The sequence below is a fragment of the Corapipo altera genome, unplaced genomic scaffold (assembly GCF_003945725.1).
Source record: "Corapipo altera isolate COAL_440 unplaced genomic scaffold, ASM394572v1 61411, whole genome shotgun sequence".
Classification (NCBI taxonomy): domain Eukaryota; kingdom Metazoa; phylum Chordata; class Aves; order Passeriformes; family Pipridae; genus Corapipo; species Corapipo altera.
The window spans coordinates 5,722,324-5,748,941 of NW_020884875.1; the positions used below are offsets into that span (position 1 = coordinate 5,722,324).

A 26,618-nucleotide genomic window follows, 5' to 3' on the forward strand; every position below is an offset into this window, starting at 1 on the left:
TTCAGTACTGGACAAGGTATTGGAAACATTGAGTTCTATTCATAAAAGCATTTTGAAACTTGGTGTCTAAGTTTTATTTGGCTCCCCGCCAAGTCCCCAGACCTAGCACAAAACCCTCTGGCAAAGAGGAAAGAAAAAAAAAACTGTGAAAAAATCCAGACTAGCCGAACTATATTAAAATAAATGTATTTATGTATATTACAGTTAAATACAGTTGAAATACTATATACAATTCCAAAAGGGAAAGGAACAAAAAGGGCAAAACCAAAATAGATATACACAATCAAAAACTCAGGATCTAGCAAACTAAAGAATTAGCGAAAGAATATCTTACTACTTTCCTTGAGATAGCACAATCGCCCAAATGCCGCCGCCACACTACCGGACCCAGGATCGGCAGGAACAACAGGCCCCATAGGCCCGGCCAGGCCTCAGCTCCCCCACAGGAGCGAGACCGGGTGGGGGAGTCTGCTGTCTCCAAACCTTGCCAGAAGGGAAGAGAGGAAGAGGCTTCTCTCTCCGCCTATTTATATGTTTGGGTTGCATAAAGGAATAGGATGGAATACTTCCTTCCTTCCTTCCTGGTGACCAGGAAGGAAGGCCTAATACTTAAAACCATTACACTTTGAAAAAAATTCCTGTTGATTTTGGCTTTCCTTTGCTATGATTGGGATGATATCCCAGTGCTGATAGATTGCATCTTTTTGGATGATCAGTGTCTAACTGCATGTGCTAGAAATATAGGTAAACTTCACAAGCTACAGAAACTATTTTAAGTTCCTAATTTCTGAGCCAACTAGTTTAAGGAAATAAAGTTCTCAAAGCACTGTTTTCAGTGATAAAATAAACTACAAGAGATCATAATTCACCTGTCTTTAATATTAGAAAAAATATTTGTATTTAATTTTGAAAAATAAATACATAATGGTTTGTGTATTTACTTTAAATTTTAAGTAGTATTGATAAACATTTTTTAGTAATTTAAGTTTTCTCTGTAAAAGGATTAATAAGATCACTTTGTATTTCAAATTGTCTTTAAAATACTTTATGATCTATTATTGTAAATGTTGCTAAATAATTTTACAGTTCCCTGATATAACACTATTTTTGTGTGTTTATTGACATAAATCTTCTCCTAAAAAGACGAAACAGTGAACTCTAATGTTCTACAATACAGACTGAAGTCCTTACAGGCTAATACACAATATACTGTCTATATCATGGCAAGCAATAAAGCTGGTGGAACCACTGGAGAGCCAAAGACATTCAAAACTTTGAAACTGGGTAAGTAATATTCCAGATTAGTTACTACTATTTTAAAAATGGGGTTGGGAGTAAGGAATACAGAATTTGGGATGTTGTTTAGGCATTTGTTAACTTTTTTTTTTAAAGGACTGTTGAACAAAACAAGGAAGAGTTGCCAGCAGTAGCTGAATTTAACACAATTTCACTGACCATCTCACAGACTAAAAGCTCAAGATTAGAAGTTGTCAGTAATGCTGTGGAGTGCTATGGATGTTTGTGGAAGCAGCAGTTTGTTTACTGTCAATTACGGGATGGAATGCCTAAGGGTTTATTAAAAAGTAGACTTTTCCATCTGAGGTATTAGGTTTAGAATAACCAGGCATTGTATTTTACCTTTTCTGGTATATAAGCTTAACTGATAAATGAGTGCACAGGTTATGGCCAGTATGTGTGGGGAAATACCTTTTCCTATTTCTTGCTATTTGTTCTAGCCAGACATTACCAAGGAGATTGGTATGATGGCAGAAGTTCAGACATTTCCCGATTTCAGCTTCTGGAGGAATGTTTTCAGTACATTCCTAAATTGTCATAGTGGTGGCCAAACTGAAATTTAAAAAAGTGCATGAGCTATTCCTAAACTTGTCATGGGACTCAAAGCTAATTAATTTTTTGCCTGTAAATTATTCTACTGATTGCTAGTCAAATACAAGGTATGTTAGACTGTGCTGAGGTCAGGTCTCTTGCTGTCCATACCTGCCTCTAGTACTTGGGAGCTATCTCAGAAATCTGTGCAGTGTTTCAATCAGAGTAACTGTATTTTTTGTGATTTAAAATCTATCTCCTGCACTTAACTTGCTATTTATTTTGTAGTAACTGATAGAAGTGGCACTATGTGTCAGTGTGAGGTGACTGTAAAATAACAGGTACCCAAAGCAGTGGTAGAGTCTTCATCTTAGGTTGCTTTCAAAAGTTGGCTTTGTATGACCCTGGGCAGTTTGATTCTAATTTTAAAGTTGGATGAGGTGACCTACAGATGTCCCCTCCCATCTAAATTACTGTCCGATTCTATTAAATAAAGGAAATTTTAAAATACAATACATGTGTTCCTGGGAAATCCTGAGAAGTCTCATTGTGACCTGGTTTTCTGGCTGAGTAACTATGGCTTGTTGGATTCAAAATACTCATCTTTTGACACATCATACAATGCACACCATACAGTATTCTGAGTAATTTTGGCTCTTTAGAAATGTGCTAATTAGGTGACTTGGATGTTGAAAATTAGCTGTCTTCAAGGAATATATGAAGAAGTGACAGACATCTGTGGGCTGATTGTTGTTTTGTTTTTTCTGTTTGTGTGTTTTTTCCTCTAAAGATAAAGAAGATGTTATTTTAATTGCTGTACTTGTTGGAATAAGCGTGTTCTGTCTGTTAGGCCTTTGGGTAGCATGCATTTTGAAAAAACATGCGTAAGTACGTTTTCTACTGTCTAAAACCAAATTCAGCCTGTTAATTTTACCTTGGAAAAGGCAAATTTTTATATATCTTATAAATGCTTTTGTTGGGCTCAAAACCAATGTCAAATTAAGAAAATAAGCAATTAGAGTAGCAAATAAATAAGCATATAGGTTATACTTTAACTGCAGTTTATGTGCTCTAGTCCAAAAACAAGTACTAATTTTAGAAAGTTCGGTAAATTAGAACAAAATAAATAGGAGAAACAGATTTATGTGTCACCTATATAATTCTGTGGAAAATGGTATATGCCATTTGCAGTTCTATTGTCAGTCAGTTGAAGGGAGCATACCTAAAGTCAGTTACTGAAAAATTAATAATGCCAAGAATAAAGTTTCCTAGGCATGTAGGAAATATATCTGCTAGTACGGCACTAGAACATATTTCATATAATTGCTTATCTTAGCTATAATAATATTGCTTTTGTTACTTCGTGATGCTTCCCTTGAGCTGTAAAAAAGTCATGCTTTGTGTGAAAGCATTTGGATGCTTGATCCATGAATATGGATCTGTATCCATATGTGATTCATAATCTGCTGTCACAGGTGTGTCCTGCCAGATTTGAAATTGCTTTCTCAGAGCATGGGGATGTAATAACATAGCAATGATGAATCTGAGGGGTTTTTTTAGGTTATAAAATATGTTTTTCTTTCACATGAAAGTGACTGGGTTGTTTGGCTAAAGCTTAATGAGAAGGTTAAAAATCTTAACTGTTTTGGGATGTTCTAAACTATTAGAACCAATATGGTTGTCTAGCAAAGCATCAGGTGATAAGTATGGCTGAATAAATAAGTGTAATTTCCAGCTCTTTTACATCTTCTTCTGTGTTGTGGATTCTGTATTTTTGCAATAATAAGAAACTATATTTTGGTTCTGGACAATATTCGAGATGCAGTTGAGTGTTTATATTCTTGTGTAATCAAATTACAGTGTGAAAAGTCAAGCTTTGGACTGTTTTTCCTTCCCTTACATATGTACCTAGTATCAATGAGTGATTCAATGAGTGAGCGTCATTTATCTACTACTAACATTGGAACCCAGCTTAGCTCTAGTGTGGTGTAGTGCTTGGGATACTTTCCTTTGGCCAAGTTTACCTGAAGTGGCTTTTCACTAAAGAAACACCCTGAAACATGATCACAACAGATTTTGTATACAGCCTTATTTTGACATGCTATTATTTCATCTATTATAATATAGTATATTATAAGAAATATAAAAAATATATACATAAGTATATACATAGAAAATATATAATGTAATTAAAAATTACTTTTGTGAGGTATTAATTTTTCTACAATGTCTCTATAACCCAAGAGGTCTTGTTGAGATCTTTTGTAATAAAAGTCAGTGTATGGGAAAACAATTTCATTGAAAAAAGGCTGTGTTAATATAGAAAAGACCTCCTTTGTGAAAATTTGGTATTTTAGCAGTATGTGGACTTTCTGGAGGTTTGTTAATTTTATTTTTAATAATCTATTTCTGTCATAATTTGACTAAAATTACTGTCTCAATTATAGGTTTAAGAAGGTTTGCTGGCCTGATATACCAAATCCTGCAGAGAGCATTGCAGTGGAATGGCCTCTTTCTGCATCTATGGTAATAATTGCAATCTCATGTATTAAAGAAGGGGTCAAATGGAGGGAAAAGAAGTCCTTCTCTGACAGTAATTTTATAACTTTTAAAAAAAGTATATAGAGTTTCATTCTTTTTAAGTGCTATAAAATGTTCTTCATAACAGGGAACATGCATCTTCATAAAGTATATTCTTTTAATTCTCATATGATAACGAGAAATAATGTTTTGAAGTTCCTGAGTGGTTGGCAGACATGGTTGATTTAATACAGTCAATTCAATTTACACAGGTTATTGCATCTACTGAATCAGGTTCCCACATTTGGATAAGTCCTCCCTTCTCCTTAAAAATGTATTGCCACATGTAGTAACATTTGGCATAGTATTGTACTAATATTTCTGTCTTTTTATTTGTTGAATATTTATGCCTTATTAAAGTTTTGATGTGTATTTGAATGAAGTGGAGTTGATCAGTTTTACGTAGAAAGTGTAATCTGTGGAAAATGAGATTTAAAGTTTTTTCCCCATAAGTGACTGGTTAGAGTAGAAAAGATGGACACAGTCCAAACCTGATTCTGAGCTTTCATGGAAGCTTCTTGTTTCATTAAGCACAGAAGACCTACTATGAAACTGTTTAACAAATGAACAGAATTACATTGTCATTTTTAGTACTCATTCACATGTAACTGCATCCCTGCTGAAAAGCACATGAACTCTTTATTAGTGCGCTTCTAAAATTATGAGTCAAATAGAGCTCAAATGGCAATAATTTATCTTTTAAAAAACAAACTAATATGTTATCTATCTGTATATAACTCTCCAATTTATCTCTTGGTACTGACAGAATAATTCACTTTTGAAGAAGTTGGCACCTGAGGCTAAAACTGTAGACTTTGAAGACATAAATGTTTTGGAACATTGTTTTCCTGAAGAAAACCATGTTTCTGAATGTATTGATATTAGTGCAGAAGACATGATCAATGGAGATAAAAAGATACTGCATAAACAAGAAAATGATGTTGCTAAATGTTTTTTGCCATCCATGCCTTATGTGATCACTGATCAATTTACCAGAAGCCAAATGAAGTCAACTTTGATACTAGTGAAGGAAATCCAACCCGTGGAAATGCTGGCAAATGATTTGTGTGGATCCCAAGAGAATTCAATCAAAAATGAAGAAAATGATGGTGAAGTTTTAAAGGTGGAAGATTTCAATGGAAAAACACTGTTCAATCCATACCTTAAAAATTCTGTTAAAACAAGGGAATTTCTTATTTCTGAGAGCTTGCCAGAGCACAATATGGATGAACGCAAAAGCCAGTCAAGTGTCTTACCTCCTTTTCAACAAAATGTTGCAGGACAACCCTACATAACACTGGACATGTTCGAGCCAGCCACTGCTCAGTAGCATGGGAAGATTTTCTGTTGTAAAATCCCCCTGTGAAAAAACTCTTGGCACTGCTGCTCATGTGCATTCCTATGTTTTAACCTGTCTGGTCTCAGTTAATTTGGGTGGAAACACCCTCTTCCTTCAAACAGCTGTGAAGTTATTATTTGCACCGTGTTTATACATGTCAGGGTTCACTTTTGGGGTTTTTTTTCTTTTTTGTTTTGGGTAGGTTTTTTTGTTGTTTGTTTGTTTGTTTGTTTTTGTGGGGTTTTTTTTTGTTTGTTTTGGTTTGGTTTTGGTTTGGTTTGGTTTTGGGTGTTTTAGGGGGGGATGTTTCATTTGTGGGTTTTTACCAGACATGCCAGTACTGAGGCAAAAGAAATAACTTTTGTTATTTCTTCTTAGTTCTCCCTTAATCAGCCTACTAAAACAAACTTGTATTTGCTGCAAGAGGATCTAGCAATGCAAACAGCTCATTGATTTCCCCCCTAGGCAACCAGTTCCCAAGGCTCTGCTGGGGAAACATGGACTGACTTGAATAGAACCAGAATCTGACAAATCCTTACTTCAGTTACATGAAATAAAACTACCATCCTGTTCTCACTTTCCTTGATTGTTTTATATATGGTTTTATGTATAGTGTTTCTTTTGTATCACAAATACCTTGTAGATTTCAGTAGTTGTTGTTTTGTATCTTGACTCTTGAATCAGTGGTTTGGCTTATATTTTCTTTGTCTTTAATGAGAGTATATTTGTGTGTTATCTGCATTTTAGAAAAGATACGGTTATGCTGTCTATGTAGCTCCTTTCCTTTCTCTCATGTTTTTAGTCATCCTCTGCATTTTGTGCTGCTTTTGTCTCTTCTAATTGTTTCCTGATTTTAAAAACTATTTACTGAAGGATAACTTCTTATCTTTTTATTCCTTTGCCTCTAATTTCTTGCAGTTTAAATCTGTTTCTTTGTTGATATTCTGATATTTTTAACTAAAAAAACCCAAAAACCTAAATATGGCATCTTGTGTTGGAATAAGCACTAAGTTAGGAAGTTATTTTTCTGAGAGTTATGAAAAAAACACTAAGTCTACAAAATATCACCATATATCCTCTGGTAGATGATTTAGGATTAGATATTTCTACATGAAGGCTATAACTTTTGTAGTTTGTTTTATGATTTTGATAAATCATAAAACGACTTGTGGTTTCCAGTTTATAAAGCGACAATTAAGCAGGAAACAATCACACTAATTTTTTTTTTTTTTGGCAGGAAAGAGGCCATTACTGTAAAATTCTTACTGAAATATTTACTCTGTTAAATAACAGGTTGAAAAGGATGGAGAGTCTAAGTAAATTGGTCTTCATTATGACACATGTGGCATATGGTCATTTTAATACTTCAAAGTATTTTTATAGTGTTTAAAAGCTTGTTGTCATCAGTCTTGTTTGCACATAACTACAGACTTCGCTTGGGATAAAAAAAAAGATACAGGAGTTATGGGGATAGAAAAACGAGAAACATATGTGAATAGAAACAGAAAACCTTTCCTTTCTGTGCAGGAAGAAAAGTGGGAGAATGGAAAATATATTGTCTATATGAATGAGAAGACTGAGCCTTTCTCTGGATGTATTGCTATTACTTGCATTGTGTTGTGGAAGACAGGGTAAAGTTTGCATTCAGGATTTTTGTCTACAGTTTGGAAGTTGCTTTTACTTGCAGTGATATTTGTAGTTTTCAAGGAATGATGAGAAGACAATTTCTGCAAATGTTCCTTGTTTAGCATCACAGATTTCCACCTCTCATGTTTGTTGGGTCACTTTCTCAGCTATAGTGCTATAAGCCATACTGCATGTATGTTTGTTCTTATAAGCCTTTGCTCACTTAGGTAGGTTGTGCTCTGAAATTAGCATGGGACACAGCCTTGGTTAGGTCAGTGCTGCTTCTGCTGTTTCGGTTCTCACTCAGAGCTACGTTGCTGGTTCCTAGGGTTCAGAACTCACTGACTCAATCACAGAATTTTTTTTCACTTAAATCTCAGTATTGTTTTAATATCACAAGATATAAAAATAAACAGATGCAGAGACATTTCAGAGCTGTCTAGGAATTTTTTAGCAGCCATATGAAAGCTGCATACTCTATGTTGAGATCGAGACAGGTAAAAATTAAAAATAATCCAATTTGTAACATCTCTTAGCTTTTGGAGGCTAAGTATAACCTGATTTTCTGTCCCATTTTATTTCCTTCTCTATTGATATTCTGATTTTCTATCCTCGTTTTTCTGTTTTCCTTGCCCATTATTTTCTCTGAAAAAGCACAATGCAAGTAACTGGGCTCAGTACATTCCAGAAATTAAGGCTGCATTTTGCACATGCTTTGAAATGCCAACTTCTTGTACTTGGTTTGTTTTGCATTGGGAATTGTACTCTTTCTGACCTTTTACAATGTGTCCTTCAAACTAATGCATTACTGTGACCCATTAAAAAAATAAAACTGAGAGAACAAAGAAAAGTTTTTTATTGATTTACACTAAATACACCATTTAGACATTTTAGATTTTCATGTTCATTTAGAAATGTGTTCCTAGTTTGAGAGGGATTTACAATAGTATTTGAGTAGTTTGACTATTTGAACAATTATTCCACTTTTATAATACCAAGTGGCAGTTGGTTGGAAATTACAATACTTTAGCATTTTTTGTGCATATTTTGATACAACACCTGGTGCTATTATTGCTAGAGAGCATTTTTTATTAAATTTCATTTCATCTCACCATCACTGATCTGGAAAATGCCCATTTTTACCCCTCCTTAAAATATAGAAAATGACTCTTCAGTGTATGGGTCTTTGCAAGGTCAATAGAGATCAGATTGTGGCGTAATTTTAAGAATATATTGATGCATCTTCAGAATTGCCATTCTTCTGTGTATCATACTGGAAATTCCTTTCTGACCTGAAGGCTTATGTCCCATAAATTATTAATAGGTCATGTTTTGAACTTAACAGATTTTTAATTAAATTAAAAGTTCAGTCTTTTTTAATCTGAGTTTACCTTTAACTACCCAGAACTTCGAATTCTTTGAGCAGGAATTTGTCAAGCTTTTTGATACAAGTGAGTGCCTTCTTATAGGCAAATTTTCCATAGTGCATGACCTGTCATATCTCTGTGTTCTTTGTGCCCTTTACAATTGCCCATATAGAGGGGAAAAAAGAAAGTCAGTGGTTAAAGTAGTGAAGAGATGGATTTAGGCTAATTTTAAAGGCTGATACTCATGTAATGATTCAATTTGCTTTTATTTACAGATGCATTACCTATCTAAATGAAATTAATTTATATAAATAAAATGGAAAGGCTTTCTGACAAATGCTGGAAGGTTAATAGTTTCAGGAAGATATCCAGCAAACAGAGGAGTAAAAATACATGCAGCAAATGGAGCATAATGGGTACATGCTGGAAGAGCCATGTCCTGAGCAGGCTCTCGAGGCATCTGCTTTTGTGCTGAGCTATCAGCAAGTACTTGCGTGTGGGAGAACAAGGTGGGGAAGGGAAGAGGCAGCCTCTTCAGGTGTCTGCCTGAACACGGGAAGCTTCATGTAATCCATAATAAAGTGTGACCAGAATATGCTTTAAAGTTTATTACAGTGACACCATTTAGGGAAGTTTGTCTTAGTACCAAAACAGCACCCTTGCCTCATCCACAGCAGAGTCCTGCAGTGGTGGTGGAGAGGGGCAATGTGCACAGAGGGGTGGTCCCCATGGCTCTTTGGTGCACGTGTAGCCGGGCACATGTTCTTTCGCCAATGATGCATCTCCTTCAAACACAGGAAAAAGCTGTGTCTGTTCAAGTAGAAAGAGTTTTACTGCCACAGGTCTGATCCAGAAATAGTCTTCATGAGTCCGTGCTTTTTGCCAATTGCTTGGGTCAGTGGTGATTACTTATCTGGGCAGGGCAGGGCGGTGATTCAAGCTGTAGAAGTGCATGAGAACAGCCTTCCTGTCAGCGAACCCCAGCATATTCATCAGCCCATGGGGACAAGGAAACGGTAATCTGGGCCTGTTTCATGTGGATTGGCTATTGTGTGGCCCCATCCAAGGGGATGGTGTGCCAAGTGGGCTGTGGAATTGTGACCTGCCTGGCAGCAGGCAGGTGCTGAGCCTGCCCATTGGGCCGGGATTTATTATCCCACTCAGGAATGCAGGTGATGGAAGAACATAACAGCTTTTGCTGACAAATGGAGAGGAAGAAGAATAGCCAAGGGGACTTGCTAAACTGTCAGAAAATAAATATTAAACCCCCACAGTTACTGGAGCAGTCAGCCTGTCTGACTATTACAAGAAACGTGCTGCCATCTCTTGGCATGGTCCTGGAGGCTTGAACAGGCTGTGGAGTGCTGGGGCCTAGCTGGTCCATCCCCCAGAAATGCCCTGAGAGGCCAGACTTGGGGTCGCACTGTGCTCCTGAGAGCAGTGGATCTGTAGCGTGCCTGGTTCCCAGGAGATGCCCAGGCTCCAGTCCAGACTCCAGTCCACTGTCCCAATACCACAGTGCTCTCTCGCTGGCCCCAGTTAATGATGCTGGCTTGTGTCTGCTGCTTGGCTGCATCCTGGCAGTAATGAGTGCTCCAGGCACTTGCAGCCCTGAAGAGCATTCTCTGAGGAGCTTTACTTGGGATTCTGGTGCTCAGAACCTGCCCCACGTCACTGTGCACTCGGTAACGGGCTGTGCTGGTGGTACCTGAGGACCGGCTGAGTGCTGCTGGAGCTGGGTGGGTGGCTCCTGCAGAGCTGTCCCCTTACCGCAACCTTCTGCTGGCCCCTGACCCAGCTTCCTGCCCAATCTCACTGCGTGACTCAGGCGTTATTGTAAAAGGAAAACCAGGGTGATGCCTGCTACCCCAGTGCACAGCATGTTTTCGTTTTCCAGGCGAGCCTGGAGTCAGATTAACTGGTTTTGAAAGTCATCCTGCATCTCCCAGTTGAGTCATCAGTGCTCAGAGCCTCCCTGGCTGCGCCAGGAATTTCCTAGCTATTTTGTAGGGAGTGGGAGGAATATTTTGGCTCTGCTAGTTTTTTCATGGTAGATGGAGACTGCTGGGAAGTCAGAAAGGCACTGGATCACTTTGCCACTAACATCACGAATGTCTGGAAAACTCACAGAAGATGCTTTTGCAGAGAGATTCCATGTTACTGTGATTGTCAGTGGTCAGGATGAAGCAGTAATCCCCCAGACACCCTCCCACTGCATTGCCCTGTAAGTGTGGGTTGGCAGGGCTCCTGTGCACCATCCTGAGGCTGTTGTGCTGTGTTGCTCTCAGTGACCATCCTGGCTGGACAAACCCAGGCTACTCCAAGGCTAGCTCAGGGTTAGGCACATCCCCTGCTCCTCCGCAGCAGACTGCTGACCTCTGCCATGGAGAGTGGAGAACTGTTTCCAGGAACCAGGCTGCCTCTGGCATTCTAATGTGTACACTGCACAAGTATGTGTTTTCAGTATTGGTCTGGCAGCAAGGAAGAAGTCTGGAAAAGACACAGCTGCTGCCTCCTCTTCTGTGCACACTTTGTCCTGCAGTTGTGAAGCACAACCACACTAATGCTCAATCAGCTGAGTGCAGGGGAGGAGGACACACAAAAAAATGCTATGTCTCTGTAGAAGCTTGAGGGGGCCTTATGTGAAACAGTGGTAAGTGAACTACTGTGCTCTAAACTAACATTTTGGAAAAGGAGTCTAGTGTTTTATTTGTGCCTAATACCACCAAAGTGTTGAGGCACATGATGTGCCCTCAGCTGGCTCTTCTGTGGCAGCAATCATTTCTGGTGACACATAACACCCCCATCCCCACGCTCCCTCAGTGTCACACAGGTCTGAGTCTGTTCAAATGAGAGTTTCAGCCAGGAATGGGATGCTATCTTTCCCCAGCTGCCCCCACCTTGAAGCCTTTTGGGAAGGTGACCAGCCTTTGAAGGTCCACCTCTGCTTTTTTAGTACTGAGAGCAATGTCAGACGGAGCTGTCACAGACAAGCTCTGTCACGCCTTTCTTGGAAATGAGTCTGTGGGGGTAGACAGCAAAACTTCTATTTCCAGGAGCAATTACAAAGGCAGGACTAAAGGCTACTCGCCTGCTGATGAACATGCCCACATGTGCAAAGGTAGCCTTTTATCGTGGTATCTCATGGTCATGTCTCTCCGTTTATTGCCTATGAGGTAGTGACCCAGACTCTTCTCCTTTCTTGGTTACTATTTAAGTCAGCCTCACAAAACACTGACTCCAGGACACAAGATACGTATGGAATTTTGTTTTGTTTTCTTTCTGTGTATTATGTACTACAGAAATGCAATATTCAGGTTCATTCAGGTAACAAAGAAGAAGACACTCAAAACTGACCATAAAATAAATTGTAAAAAGCAGATTTTATATGACAATATGCATGCAGCTTGCAAAAGAATGAAGACAGTGAAGTAGTATTAAAACACATTTCCATACAGAGACAGCTTATGCAGCAATTTACAAGTTTAACCTCTGGCTGGAGTACGCAAGCCCTTTAAAGCTGGCATTCAAATTACCACTAGCTTAATCAGCCATACTTACTTAAAGTACATAGTAAAATTTAACTTAATGTTTACATTCACCATTCACTAGCCATCCAATCCAGCATCAAGGCACTTTCCTTGTTGGTGTATCTGTTCCTGTGTCGCACACCTCTGCTTACCTAGATGCATAATTGGCACAGCAAATTGGGTGACCAGTAACTCCTTATCCCCAAATAAAAGCAATTGGTTACCAGACATCCCTGGCTGTATCAAAGTGTCAGGCTATATGTGACACCGTAAACAAAACTGGTGTGTTAAAAAAAAACACGGCAAGTTGACTGGATCCATTAACAAATGTGCTTTGATGACAAAAAGTGATAGGTGTTACCAGTTTCAACACTGCAGAGAATGCTCATCTATCACGGCCGTGATCACCGGAGAACAGCTGACACTTTAGGCTGAGCAGGAGGATGTGGAGCTTTCCAGCCATCAGTCAACAGTTGTGCCATAAGTGTTTTTCATCTATTGTTACAGAAGTGTGCTTCTGCAGAGTAGCAATGACGTTATTGCATATATCCCCTTCAAGGTTGTCTTTGCAAATAAATACAAGTACTAGCTAAGGCTGCATTCTGGGAGGTACTTGCTGCCCACCCTCTCTCTGCACTACAGTTAAGGGGGGGAAGTGGATAACTGTTGAAATCTGGCTCTCTTTGTCATTATTTTTAAGTTTTATCAAACCTGGTGGCCTTAGAAATGCATCCTTGTGCATGAAGTCAGCACTGCTTTCATTTTCAGGAATGGCTCAGATTGCACAAGTACTACAAAGGGAACAACAGTGATAGCGAATATACATGCATTTCAGCCTTTTTTTTTTTTTTTAACTGATGTTTTCACTTTAAAGGAAGATAAATGGGAATTTGTGAGTCCAATTCAAGATATTTAATTTCAAACTTCTCCAGGCTTTTGCACTTATACCTCCACTTTACTGCAGTCTTCTGGATCAACAGCAAAGCTGGAGACTCTGAGCTTGGCCTTCACTACCTAACAGCTGTTTCATGACAAAAGACTCAATATTTTTCACATAAACTTTTTCTGAATAACCCTAAAAGCAACTTCGGGAATTGAAAATGGCTATATGTATCCATCTTTGCAGACAGACAAGAGGTTACAAGGATTAGTGAAGTTTTAGAGTTGATCAGTCAAGAGAACTTTTTAACACACTTAAAGGAATGTGTCCAAATAACAGTTAATCTCAGCCACAACCACTGTCTAATAAGGGGAAATAAACTAGTGTATTTAGTCCCATTTAATGCACATAAAATACAGTGTACAATGCGTATATCCTAGAGTGGGGCAGACTATTAACATTCTGACAGTCTATGGAGTTTCAGATCCCACTAAGAAGTCTATAGCATAGCAGCACATATTGCTGTGGGTCTTGGATATTCAAGACCTGGCACTAATTAAACAAGCTCAGTTACTGAATTTAAATCAGCATGTGATTCCCACATACTGGGCATACTAAATGTAAGTTTTAATCGCCTGGCAATGCTCATGATTTACAGTCAGAGCTGAAAGCTCCAAACCCCACCTGAGGTCATGGGGCTTCTCCAGTGCCCAAGAACAGGCCTCAGCCTTTGCATGCAAACTCCCTCATCCTCCCAGGGCCAAAGTTTCTTCCAGCTTTTGCAAGGCTCCTGTAGCACAACCTAGCACATACTTGACACAAAGCTCTCCAGAACAAAGTTTAGAAAAATTTCTGCTCTGCTGTGCTTTGTGCTGCCATGTTAAGGCCTAACGGGGCAGCATAGTTTTCTACTCTAGGGCGTATGAAACAGTCCCAAGACTTTCACTACAGTGGGAGTGGATATTTCTAGACTAACTGCCCTGAAAGTGGACCAACACAGTCCAGAAACAACACCAATCACCTTCTGGTCTAAAAGAACCACCGCAACAGAACTACTTACTCCCTTGTAAACAGGGGAGCCTTAGCCAGCCTGCATGTATGAGATTTTTCAAATATGCTAATACAGGAAAATACTTCATATTTCTACTAGCATCCCTTTCCTGCCACCAAATTAAGAGTCTTTACAACTATTCTTCCACCCCTACCTGAAAAATTCCAGTCCAGGAAATCAAGATGGATAAAAGTGTCTACACTGAAGTGTGATTTTACTTTAATAATGCCTTTATTGTGTAAAATATACCACAGCCATTAGTCAGAGGAGGAGAAAACTTTTTAATTACTATGTTAGGCCCAAGTTTCAGAAAATTTCAGTTGATTGCTATAGTTATGCTACAGATACTCTTAAAAATCTGTATCCAATTCTTTGATACAATTAGATTTTTACAGTCTGAAGTACAAAATCAAGTTAAACCCTGAACATTGCATGATATATTTGGCACATAGGTTTATGAACTAGCTGTAAACCTGTTATTTATATGTGGCTTCTCAAAGCTGTTCACTCACTAGGATCTCCTGCTTAGTCTTTAGTATTTTAGCCCTAGATAAATGCACAAGCTCAAGTTAGAGCATATAACTGCCAGCCAGAACTCTCTCTAGGATCCACTCCTGCACAATTCTTAGTTTATTACCACTGGCCCATAAACATCAAAGAAAAATACCAGAACTGACAGGCCAGAACTCTTGTTAGCACAGATTTTTAAAAATAAGAATCTCTTGATGCTCTAACATTAGCAATGGTCCACAATTAACAGCAACTGAGGATAAAATGCCTTCCCCTTTAACAGAAAGGCAACTAGCAACTTAAGGAATAACTGACATTCTCCCTCAAATAACAAATGCTATCAAAAGCTATCATCCCTGGATCACAAAAACAATTAAAAAAAATCATGAGCACGTTTTTGAAAACATTCAGACCTTTGAAGCAATGTTTAGGCTACACAGTCAGGTTGTGGCCTACAATATTTCAGAAATGAGAAGATGGATTAAATGGCTGTGGCTCCTGGGCAGTTCTAATAAGCACACACACTGCTCAACAGAGACTTTCCCTTTTACTTGTGGTTTCTACAGTCACTGTAAAGTTTGCATAGAGAAGACAACCCATCCCCCACTAAAGTAACTGCTATTTCTTTCCAAGAGGAACATGTTCTGACAAAGAAATGCTCCTTAAACCTCTTAAAAAATGGAGGATGGTCTCTGCTGCCTCATGACAGCAGAGTTTTCATTATACCTTTGCCCTTTGTGAGGAAGTTTGAAGGTGCTGAGGTGCAGTGGGGTAAAAAGGAAGGGGACCATTCTGTTGAAAGGTGTAATTACAGTAAGCTGCAACATAGCCTTTTAGCTTAAAAAAAAGTGCCCAGATACAGAAAAATACTGTCAGGAGAAAGGAACTGTGGAATACTGAAACATTAAAGGTTCTGTATTCTTTATCTGTTTTAAATATACCAGTCTTAAAGAGATAATCTTATGAATTTACTCTTGCACTGAATTTCTTTGTAACAGAAGCAAAAGACACATGGACATTTATATGTACACCCACCCTTCCATGCAAGCTGTCAGACAAGAACAAGAGAAGATGAAATGATATTGACACATGCCTTTCCAGGGCCTTTAGCAAGTGCTCTGCAGAACAGCAGTACCAGAGGTCACAGCACAAAAGGTTTCAGGTGGTCTTAAATATATAGTTCTTTTGCTGAAGGAGAAATAAAACATTTGTTTTATTCTCACAACACAGCATTTAGTGTTTTGGAATACAGTTTTATTAGTGTCAGATTAGAAAGCTGACTAGTCTAAGTTAGGCTTAAAAATAATTCAAAAAAATCTTTAGGAGTGCCATACAATTTCTGATTATCACTGGAAAAGGGGCTTATTGTTACGTAATTTAATTTTTCTTTATACTGGTGGAGACAGTTTTCAAGAAACGCAGCTTTTTCAAATATTGAAAACCATATGAGCAGGAAAAAAGTGAGACATTAAGAAAAAAGTAAGGAATTTTAACAACCACCTAAGTGTTATTTGTGGCTTGTGATTGCTAATAGCTACATTCTACCAAAGTTCAAATTCAGGTTTTGGTTTTAATTTCAAGAGAGTCAATGATTTTAATGCTTTGGCTGCCTTCAGTTTCAAGAAGGTCCCGCAGTATTAGCAGTGAGGCTACAGCACACTAATAGTTGTAGTCAATCAGGAAAAAGGTCATATTCCCTTTCTCCTGAGGTATTAGAAAAACGGTAAAAGCTTGTTACTTGCCTCTCAAGCTGTATACAGCAAAGGTGCACTTATTAAACAAAGACATATGATGAAAGAGGTATTGTAGAGTCAGACAGTGATTGGGATACAAAATGATTTAAGTAACTGTTTATCGGTGGTGTCACCTGATATTTAAATTTCTGAACATGAGACTGAATTGCCATGCATCAAGTTGCAAGGCACACTTTTTAGGTCAAATTATTATATAGTTAATTTGTATACACATCTAAATGTAGATAAAATATCAGTTAAGAGTAGTAGCATTCAGATTCAAGCAATCTTGTTGTTTTCCTCTTTGCACACCACAAGTTATATTTAATTTTTACAATTTTTAAACAGGGATGAACATGATTTGAATGTCTGGTAAGCTGAAAATTAAGGCACTGGGCCAAGTCAAAATTCAGTAAGTCAAACAAGTTATTGAAAAATATATGACACAAGTATTCCATGTCAGAATACTAAGCTTCAGTCTTACTGGTGCACAAAGGTGCTCTGCACAACTAGAGTTGGCTTTTTAGGCTTGTACACTGTCACAAATCAAAGTACTTCTTCTAGGAGGTGAAGTACTTCTTCTAGGAGGTGAAGTACTTCTTCTATTGGCTGATATGATTTATTAAAACTTGCCCTTTTCATTCATGTGAAATTCTGGTATGAAAAGACACAAAACCCCCAATACAGCACAAAGGCTTGTTCAGCTATCTAGAAATAAGATTTTATGTAGTGCATAAAAGTAAGTCTCCAGTAGGTCTGGACTGCGAATTTTCCACAAAAACACAGTCCTTATTGTACTTTGTCAAATTAATCTTAATTTCAATATTTCTATCTGCATTCAGATAAAAATACCTAGCTTAATTTATCAGAAACACAGGGGAAAATGTGAACAGGCACTAATGAAGGCCTAAACAGAGCCAGTCTCTTCTCTCACTGAGGCATATAGCCCCCTTGTCTCACAGTTTGTGGAAGGTAACTTTTTGGCATTTCATCAATTGACAGGGGATTTTCTTCCACTGTTTCAGGTCTCACAGTTTGTCCTTCAGTACTTGCCTGAAAAACATTTGATAGAGCAGCTTCCTGGGTATTTTTTTCCATCCCAAGGCCCAATGGCTGTGAACTCTGACCTGAGATCTGCAGTTGTACAAATCCAACAAGATCCCCCTCATTAGCATGAGTAATTTGCTTTGTTCTGTCAAAGCATGGTCTGTCTCTGTTGTTTTCATCCTGACCACCATTTTGTCTGAAATACTGCTGCCTCTGTGCTGGACTGTCATCTCCTCCAGCGTGATCCTCTGACCTCTCTTCTGAATCAAGCAGTGGCTGAGTTGACTCAGACCTTGAAAAGACTTGTACAGGAGTTTGATCTCTGTAGCCATTAAGAACTACAGTTGAATACTGTACAGTGCTTGAAGTATTTTGTGCCGTTTCACCATCATCGCTGTCAGAGACGCTTTGCCTAGGAGAAGACATACAGGAGGATCCTCCAATACCACTGCTGTGCCCTTCTGAAGTACTTTTTTCTTTTTTAAGTAAGTCAAAGGGTTTTAAATCTTGTTCTGAAAAAGACTTCTTGTCATCAGCTTCTATTTCTACGACGCTTACATCTGTAAAGCTGCCTTCCGGATACATCTGATCTTTGGAACTAAAGTTATGCTGAAAGAAAGATGCAAGTTGCCTAAGAGGAAGGTCATGTTAAAAAATCAACAGCCTCATTAAATATCTGAATTTTTATTCTCTAATGGCTTTCAATCTCTTCATATAAGTTCTATCTTTACTAAATCTGGCAATATCTCCAAAGTATCTGTTAAATGATAAAGGACGTAGTCTTGTTCCCAATGCAAAGTCTTAATTATGCTGCTACTTTAAAATCATAGTGGATGTGTGGGCAAACTTTGCTCTCATTTAATTATTCTTAAGAGCTGTAAGCATAGAACCATTTGCTATACAGCACAGGAACATTCTATATTGAGAACCATACATTACTTCAAATAATGTATTCAACATCACAGCACTTCTTCACAGAAGTTAGCCAAAATTTGTTGAATAGAATTTGCTATCTCATTCACAGGGCATAAATTTTGCTGCTATCTTCTCATCCATGAGAAACTCTTCGGAGTTTTCACTCTCATTCATGAGTGAACTGGGCAAACAAATCACTCTAGGGTTTTAAGAATGGGAATCATGAATTGTTTAGTTAATCCTGATTAAGTAAATTAGGACTTGGCCCTTCCAACTAGTAAACTGAATCTAATTCACAATGTATTTCTAATGCTGAATCTACTGATGCAATAAAGTCTTCTAACCATATTGTATCACAATGTCAATGAAACTTAACATCCAGGTTTTTCCTTGAAATCCATGTGTGCTAGAAGACAGAAAACTCCCATTGGTTAGTTTATCTGAAACCTTGTGAACTAGGAAGGTACAGAATGCAGAAAGGTGAGTACTACCTTAGCTGGAACTTGAGGAGACCACTGAGCAATGTTACTCTTGGATGGATCAGGTACTATAGGCCAGATATGCTTTTTAATTCTGCAAAGGATTAAAACCAGAAAAGTTACAAGACACACTCCCTAAATTCCCATGTTCATATAGCAAGTACAGCATAATCCAGGACACCACTCCTTTACACAGCAATTTTGCAAGAATATTTATTTCCAAATAGGAATGCTTCCTATGATACTTTACGTCCTTGTATGAAGTCGTACTACTCAGCAAAACATAACACTGCATTTAATTCCTCCACACAGATGCAGCCATCCAACATAAGGCAAAACAACAAATGGTAACAGTCAGCAAGGGATTTTCAAATTTATAGCACCCCAGAATCTACAGAGAAGTTACTTAGGTAGAGTCTATGATGCACATCAGTATAAAAATACACTCTTGCTTCATTAAGGTAACTGAATATCACAGGTCAAATTCTAAGATAACTTCACAGTTAAAAGTAAAGTGAAAATACTGAAGAAAAACTTGCTTTGTAACTTTAAAGTTTAAGAAAGTACTGACACTTAACAGAAGTTTCTGTTCATACATCCCCCCCAAAAAAACCAACTTTGAACCTGATGCACCTATCCCGCTCTTTATAAACAGGCTCCAACAACAGATCCTCTCTAGGAGAACTATGAAGAACATTGCAAGATGTGCTTTTCAACTAATGTCCAATAAGACTGATTTTAGGAGCAGCAGGGATGTCAGAAAGAAAAGGACATACAATGCTGTCTTCAATTAGAAAGAAAGGAAGTTGACTGGTGACATCAGAGAGGTGCTATTCCTTGCCAAGGGAAACACTGCAGCAACAGCATTCTGGTTAAAGCCACAAACAAGAGCTGTGGGGTGAGGGAACAGGCAGGTTGTTTTCCAGAAGATAGTAAACAGACACAGAATTTGACTGAGGTTATGCAAGGTAGATCGAGATGTCTGCCGAACTTTTTTTTGGCTGTAAAGCCTAATATTTGTTAACACTGTAATTAAATAGCCCGAATAGAGCTAACAAATAGACCTCCTGTGCTTCACAAACTAGGGTCCATCATTCCACTCATATGATGACTGAGAAAACACAGACAGTATACCCTGATCAAAACCTAACAAACCTAATCCTAACCAACTCTAGCAAGAAAAGCAGGAATTTACGTACAGGATTGAGTCACGGAACATTCTGTATGTGTGCAGTTAACAGTAAGAAATCAGTAGAAGAAGAGGCCCTGATTTCTCAAGGAAAACACAAAAGTTTTTAATGCCAATCACTGTATGCGTGGTTTACATTTTTTTTTCTGAACTACCTGTAGAATACTTACTTGTCTGGTATTGAATTAACATTTCTATTATGCTCAGAAATATAGGAAGTATAAGAGAAAGACTTCATTTATACTTACAAGTCACGTTTGTTGAAGCAAAACAGAACTGCAAGGAGCACAATCAGCAGGAATGCTAGACACACAGGTACAACTATGGCTTCTATTTCTCCTTTCCCTGAAGAAGATGAAGAGAAGCAGTTATAGCCCACTTGGACATTTAAGGAACTCAGCAGAGGATCAGGGAAAACCTGAAATTGAACACACCTTCAACACTCAATTCTCAAGTTTCACATTCAGAAGGAAAAGAGCTTATTTATTAGTGAAAACATAAGGAGCTCTGGCCTAAAAATATAATGCCTTGCATCAACAAAAACCATGGGTTGATCTAGAAGTTGTAATACTGACAGAGCAAATAATTTTGCGGTTTGGGCAGGTATGACAGTAATGTCTATGTCAATTTGTCTGCCATCCAGGGGTTTCAGTGGCCTGTTGGCTGCCATTACACAGCCGTGGTCAAATAAGTAATGCAGGTAAAGTAACTACTCATCCATGAGTTTATTCTGTACATGAAAATAACCTCTGCCTGCAAACACTTAAGTCTGCACTACTATTACGTATTCCTTCCAATGTCACACATATTCTTAAGTAAACCTTAGAGAATGCTTAGGGAAGAGCAACACTATACAGAAAATAATACCTCTGCTAAATCTAAAGAAGTATCTTCCACATCTAAATTCAGTTAATAATGTTGCTCTGACCATTACAAATAAGAAGCGCTCTAAAGCTGAACATACAATAAATTTAACTATTCAAATTTAAGTATTCAAAATGAGTCTCTGTAGAGAATCGTAGCAAACTTTAATAGTAATATGAAGGAGCATGCAGAACCTGAGGAAGGGCTGTAAGAATGGCATATGCTGACTAGAACCTAGATCAGCAGATCAAGATCCAAGCTTCTTAGGACACCCGAATCAGGGTAATAAAGGCCAACCTATCTTCAGATTAGAACAAAGACTCTGACCAGGGTAGGTGCCACTGAACACCAGAAGAGACAAGAACACTGAGTAAATCCTAATGACTCATGAAAAGTCAGGGCAAAACAATACTATAACCTAAAGTATACACAAAACACATCGAAATCAGCATGCTTGACAACATAAGAGCTACTCAGGAGACTTGCCACTCTTCCTTACCAAATTTTTGTGTAGTAAATGTGAAATCAGGACCACTCCTGCTTCCATTATCTGTGGATGCCATCATCCGCACAGTATACAGTGTGTCACTGGTTAGAGAGGAAAGGGTATACTCTGTTTTGGAAGGATCCACTGTCACAACTGAAGAGAGGGAGAAATTTATACTAGTTTTCTGTAACATTTATTAGATCTCCAAAAAACCAGCAGCATTAAGACATTCAAGACTTCAGATGTACAAGACAGTTTTAGCAGAATGTGTGGTTGCACAGAAAACACAACACACAGAAAGACTACAAACCTGTACAAGAAATGCTGACATTCATTTGTTTCTGTTTAAATGTTTTAAATCAGTCTTCTTTGATATTATTTTATATTTAGTTTAATTTCCCCTGAGATTTTTTCCCCAGAATGCACCAATAAACTAAACTAGTAGTAAAGCTGAGGCTTAAAGGTGTCTAGTAGGCCAAATACATAGCTAATTAGAAATAGCTGGTTATGACTAGAAAAAAACCCATGGTTAAATATGATAAGACATAGGGTATGCGTAAGTACTTGGCCCTTCTAATTTAAACAAATCTAGGAAGGAAATTCTGATAGTGCTAGCTCCCTGTCTCATGCCTGCAGGTCATATACATTACTGAAAACTAAGATGTACTAAAAACAAAATGATTTATATCAGTACTATAGTGATCTATAGCTCCAGAAGGACTATTAAACTCTTCCCCATCACCCTTTTTTAAGGTTTTATGATAGTTAAATGTAGTCAACTCCTTTTATATCTTGGAATGGTCTATCATCATCTTGATATACCACCATCTCACTCTGTATTTAGACAGAAATATGGGAGCACAATATCCACAAATCAGCTTTCAGAAACTAAACACAGTACCCTGCTATACACAGACTGAATGTTCTGAATTCTCTGCTAGGGACGTTTCTGTTCTAGATGGAGAACTATGACCCAGACATCAGCTTTACGTTATCAGAAGAGACTGTCAACCACACTTGATTCTTTATCTTTTTTTTCCAGAAACAAAGGTTAGGAAAGAGACAGATGAAACACTTCAATGCCACAAACCACTTCTGTTTTTTGGTACCTGTTTCATTTCCATCAATAGTTTTGTAAAGTATGGTGTAATTTCTGATAAATCCATTTTGTTCATCCACTGTGAGATGGTTCCATGTCAAAACAGCTTCAGCTTTTCCTACTTTTTTTGTCTGAACAGTAGGTCCTTTTGAAGGACCTGTAACGGCAGATGAAGATTAGTTCCTGTTCGGCAGCCTTGCATCCACAGAAGCAAGTGTATCAACGAGTACTGAATTGCTATTGCATAAAAACTTCAACTGAATAGTTGGACTAACTCTTTTGAAAAGCACTGTTTTCCGACAATATAAAAACTACAAAGACGTTTTAAAAAAGAAACCTTCAGGAAAACAGATATGAAAAAGAATAATCACCACATCACATGAAATCTTCAACTGAAGTTAATTAGTCTTGGTTTTATACGTGAAATTTAAATAAATCAGCATATAAATATCACTATACTAATAAAATAAACTCATGTCAAATTATCTGATAAAGGTTGGAAAAACAGAAAACATCAGCCACAGACATCTATTTAACTCCTGAATACTGTAAATAAGCAGAATGGATAGATACAAACAGAAGAGACTAGATCAGTTATGTCAGAAGTATTAGACTGTTTTTCACTACGTAGTCCACATTGAAGCAAAGGCCTCATTTTTCTGTCAACAAGGTCAGTTTATATGCTCCAAGATGATGATTTCGTACTTACGATCTTGCTTCAGATAAGCCTTCACAGACTGTCCACTTCCCTGACCATCAGCATATAGAGGGTACACAGTTATCAAGTAACACTTGAACGGCTTTATACCTAATGAAAGGAAATTAAAAGGTGTTGTTTATTCAGACAGTCAAATTGCCCACCATCCTTCTCATTTACTTCAGATACAACAGACTTCTGAGTTTTGTCTTTTTAATTAGATGCACTTCTATCTAAGGTAGCTGAGTATTTTCTAGAGCTCATTGACATATAGCTCCAAAATATTAACTAGAGGAACTGAATTCACATTCAAATGTTAAATTTAATAAACAGACTTCAAAGAAGTCAGTGGTCTTTTTCTAATTTATTTGAAATAAAAAGCCTTCATCTGTCTACAGCACTAGCTCCCAAAATTATTGATTTGAGTTACTGATCATAATCTGAAAAGAGCAGCAAAGCTGATCAAGTTTCAATATTTGAACTGAAGAAGGATCAGAGAGTTTGATTTTGAAGGAACTAAGCCTGTTCACTATTTTAATGGTTTCCAAGAATGAAAAGACTAAAACCAAAATGCAGATAAACCCCCTTGCTGTTACATGATATAAATTTCCAAATGCAAGATCAGATACAGTTATATGTTCGACAAAAATATACCTATGATAAACTAAAAGAAACCCTCTCAGCACTAACTCAGTTTCCTGTTCTACCACAAAACTCTAATCAGCATGAGGATGTTCTTCACCTTGAGAATACTCACTATGTTTTTACAGCATCCCACTGTAAAACTTCTGTACACTTATGAGCTGAATACCTTTTAAGTCTATTCCTTGAACATCTCCTTGTGCAATCTGCCATTCTATGATGCAGTCTGAGCGGCTGGACACCAGACACCATTCAACCACATATTTAAGAACATAATTGTTAGGAGCAGTCCACCCTACCCACAACTTGTCATATTTAGGCAATGTTCTAAGATTCTTCACAGGAGCTGTAATGAAAGAAAACAGAAAAGTGATCAATATGGACAGTTCTTCCACTAGATATTCATTATAAGAGATATTCTGTCACATGTTGATACTTTTGGGTTATTGTGATGGTGGCAAACTGACAGAACCTTTGTAAAAACCATTTTCTGAAATTTGGAGGTTTACACCTGAATCTTTGTATCAGAGATTCAAAGTAAGCAGCATGAGGCTATATGAATATCGGAAATTAGACTCCGCTTCTCTGTTCTCCAACACAGTAAGCTGCCCCATTGCATGTACACAGACGCTGTATTTCTTGCTTCCAAAAGAAAGGGTCTATTTCAGAGAGAAATCAAATTTAAAATGGGAATTTAAAGGGTATAAAACAGTCAAAATTAAGTACCTTACTAAGATTTATACCTTACATATAGTATAAATATATATAAAGTATACAGTATATATGTTATATACTTGTATACCTTATATATACACTATATACTTACACCTTACTAAGTGCTTACTTCTGTCTGCAGTGCTACTTTATTTGAATCATACCCTTAACTAATTATCTAATGGTTTTAGAACCAGTGACTCTCCCTTGTGTTTACTCTAAAAGCAGCATCTACCCGTAAAAGTTTTTTTTGCTTCCCCTCTTGGTAATGTTTGGGCTGTCAAAGAGAAGGCTGGAAGTAAGGAGAAACCAGCCTGTAGTTATTATTACTGCATAATAAAAAGAACATGAAAAGGAACATGAACAGTAAGGAAACAGTGGAAGCATATGACAAAGCAACCAGGCAAGATACTGAAAATGTGGGAGAGTGAGACTGGGAAAAGCAAAGAAAGAGGCGGGAAGAAGATCAGGAAGTTAAAAGAAGAGCAATGGTAAAACTATATATACATGAAGTAAAGAATGTTTGCTTCTGCAACACTTTGATTTCTTTTTCAATAAGGACACAAAAATGCCTGCTGTGCTAAGAAAAAAACAACAGGGAATATAGGGTACAGCAGTTCTAAGGATCAAATCCCAGTAAAACACACACATAGCTTTAAATGACCCTGTGAGTACGTAAATCCACATGTTCCCTGGTATACAAATGGTAGAACAGTTATAAACATGTGAGACTCTAGATACATTCAGTAATGCTTTAATTACGTGTCCATGTAAGAGGTATAATTTTACAACACTGAAGATTTTTTGTAACAAAAGCCATGGAGATTTATTTGACATAGACATTACCAGGACACTAACCTTTTGAATTACTTGCTGGGATAAGTAAAACTGATGGAGGAGATGCCCCAACCCTGTTACGGGCAATCACAGTCACTTCATAAGTTCCATTTGGCAGCTGTAACGTAAGGTTGGTGCTGGTAACATTGAATTTCTTCAGTGGACTGGAGAGAGATGATTTATCTCTGACAGTCAGTTCATACTGCAAGATTACTCCATTGGCTTCAGAAGGCTTCACTGCCTGTCAGAAACACATTTTTGATTAAACTAACATGACATATACCTTACTGTCTTTGAGGCGCAATTTAAAACTCTGAAAACAAAAAAAGTTACATAGATCAAATACCTGTGTATTTAAGACAAGCGTAAATAATCCTTGTTCATTTCTGCAAAACAGTAAATTCTAAAACTATTTTTCATTTAAATACTATTTTTCTTGGATCACAATCTCACCTAGTGACTTAATAAAAGCTATTCTGTAAAGATTGCATAACATATGTTGATAAAACCTCTGTTTTATGTGACTTTACAACACAATGACATAAAAGGAGTCTCACATCTTAATCTGTGCTGAATCTGAAGCAAAACACCCCAAGTAATTTCATTATGCATGGCAAAAATACTTGTTTGTGTCATGTAACAACACAGAAAAATACTATGTTTCTGTGTAACACTATCAGTTTCCACAAAAATTAAGAGAAAATTGTTGAAACTGCAAAGAAGTAGCGATTTTTCCATTCTAAGCTAAATAATGTCAGAAGCAGAATCACAGAATATCCTGAGATGGAAGAGACCTTCATGGATCATTGAAGTCCAACTCCTGGCCTTGTCCAGGACCACGTGCCTATCAGCATTGTCACAAGTGGTGTCAGAAAATGATGCCATATTGATTTACATGTAACTTCACACAATCCGCCTAGCAATAGGCAGATTAATAACAAAATTAATAACAAAAAGATAGCTGGGACACAGTTTACGGACCAAAAGAAAGCAGGGGATGGGGACTGACCATAATTACATTCCCTGTCTCAGCTGGACCAATCATCCAATTGGATGCAGCAGCCTACTGTATGCAAACATAGAGTGCTGTATTTAATAAGCCTGACCTGTGCAGGATTTCTAGGCTTACTGGATTTTGCAGCTGGGGTTTCACTGTCCAGAGAGTGCTACCAAAGCTTTAAGTTACAGCAGAAGACATTACATGA

At 37.7% G+C, this 26,618-nt stretch overlaps 2 protein-coding genes across 6 annotated transcripts in view; one reads left to right on the plus strand and one right to left on the minus strand.

Annotated features, from left to right (window-relative positions):
• The window catches only part of LOC113943257 (interleukin-6 receptor subunit beta-like), a 65,799-nt gene extending 59,825 nt beyond the window's left edge, over positions 1 to 5,974 (plus strand). For 2 of the 4 annotated variants that reach the window (XM_027634792.1, XM_027634791.1), the window contains exons 30-33: positions 1,144 to 1,284; positions 2,618 to 2,711; positions 4,275 to 4,353; positions 5,174 to 5,972. In XM_027634792.1, the coding sequence (XP_027490593.1) occupies positions 1,144 to 1,284; positions 2,618 to 2,711; positions 4,275 to 4,353; positions 5,174 to 5,737 (878 nt within the window). In that variant the 3' untranslated portion in view covers positions 5,738 to 5,972. Of the gene's footprint in view, positions 1 to 1,143; positions 1,285 to 2,617; positions 2,712 to 4,274; positions 4,354 to 5,173 lie in introns of all 4 variants that reach the window. The other 2 variants (XM_027634793.1, XM_027634794.1) reach the window with 2 other exon arrangements.
• Positions 5,975 to 14,407: 8,433 nt separating this feature from the next.
• The window catches only part of IL6ST (interleukin 6 signal transducer), a 31,184-nt gene continuing 18,973 nt past the window's right edge, over positions 14,408 to 26,618 (minus strand). For both annotated transcript variants that reach the window (XM_027634480.1, XM_027634482.1), the window contains exons 9-16: positions 25,435 to 25,654; positions 24,032 to 24,208; positions 23,233 to 23,331; positions 22,534 to 22,680; positions 21,437 to 21,577; positions 20,322 to 20,418; positions 18,897 to 18,978; positions 14,408 to 18,099 (exon numbers count right to left, since the gene is read on the minus strand). In XM_027634480.1, coding sequence (XP_027490281.1) covers positions 17,374 to 18,099; positions 18,897 to 18,978; positions 20,322 to 20,418; positions 21,437 to 21,577; positions 22,534 to 22,680; positions 23,233 to 23,331; positions 24,032 to 24,208; positions 25,435 to 25,654 — 1,689 coding nt within the window. In that variant the 3' untranslated portion in view covers positions 14,408 to 17,373. The remainder of the gene's footprint in view (positions 18,100 to 18,896; positions 18,979 to 20,321; positions 20,419 to 21,436; positions 21,578 to 22,533; positions 22,681 to 23,232; positions 23,332 to 24,031; positions 24,209 to 25,434; positions 25,655 to 26,618) is intronic.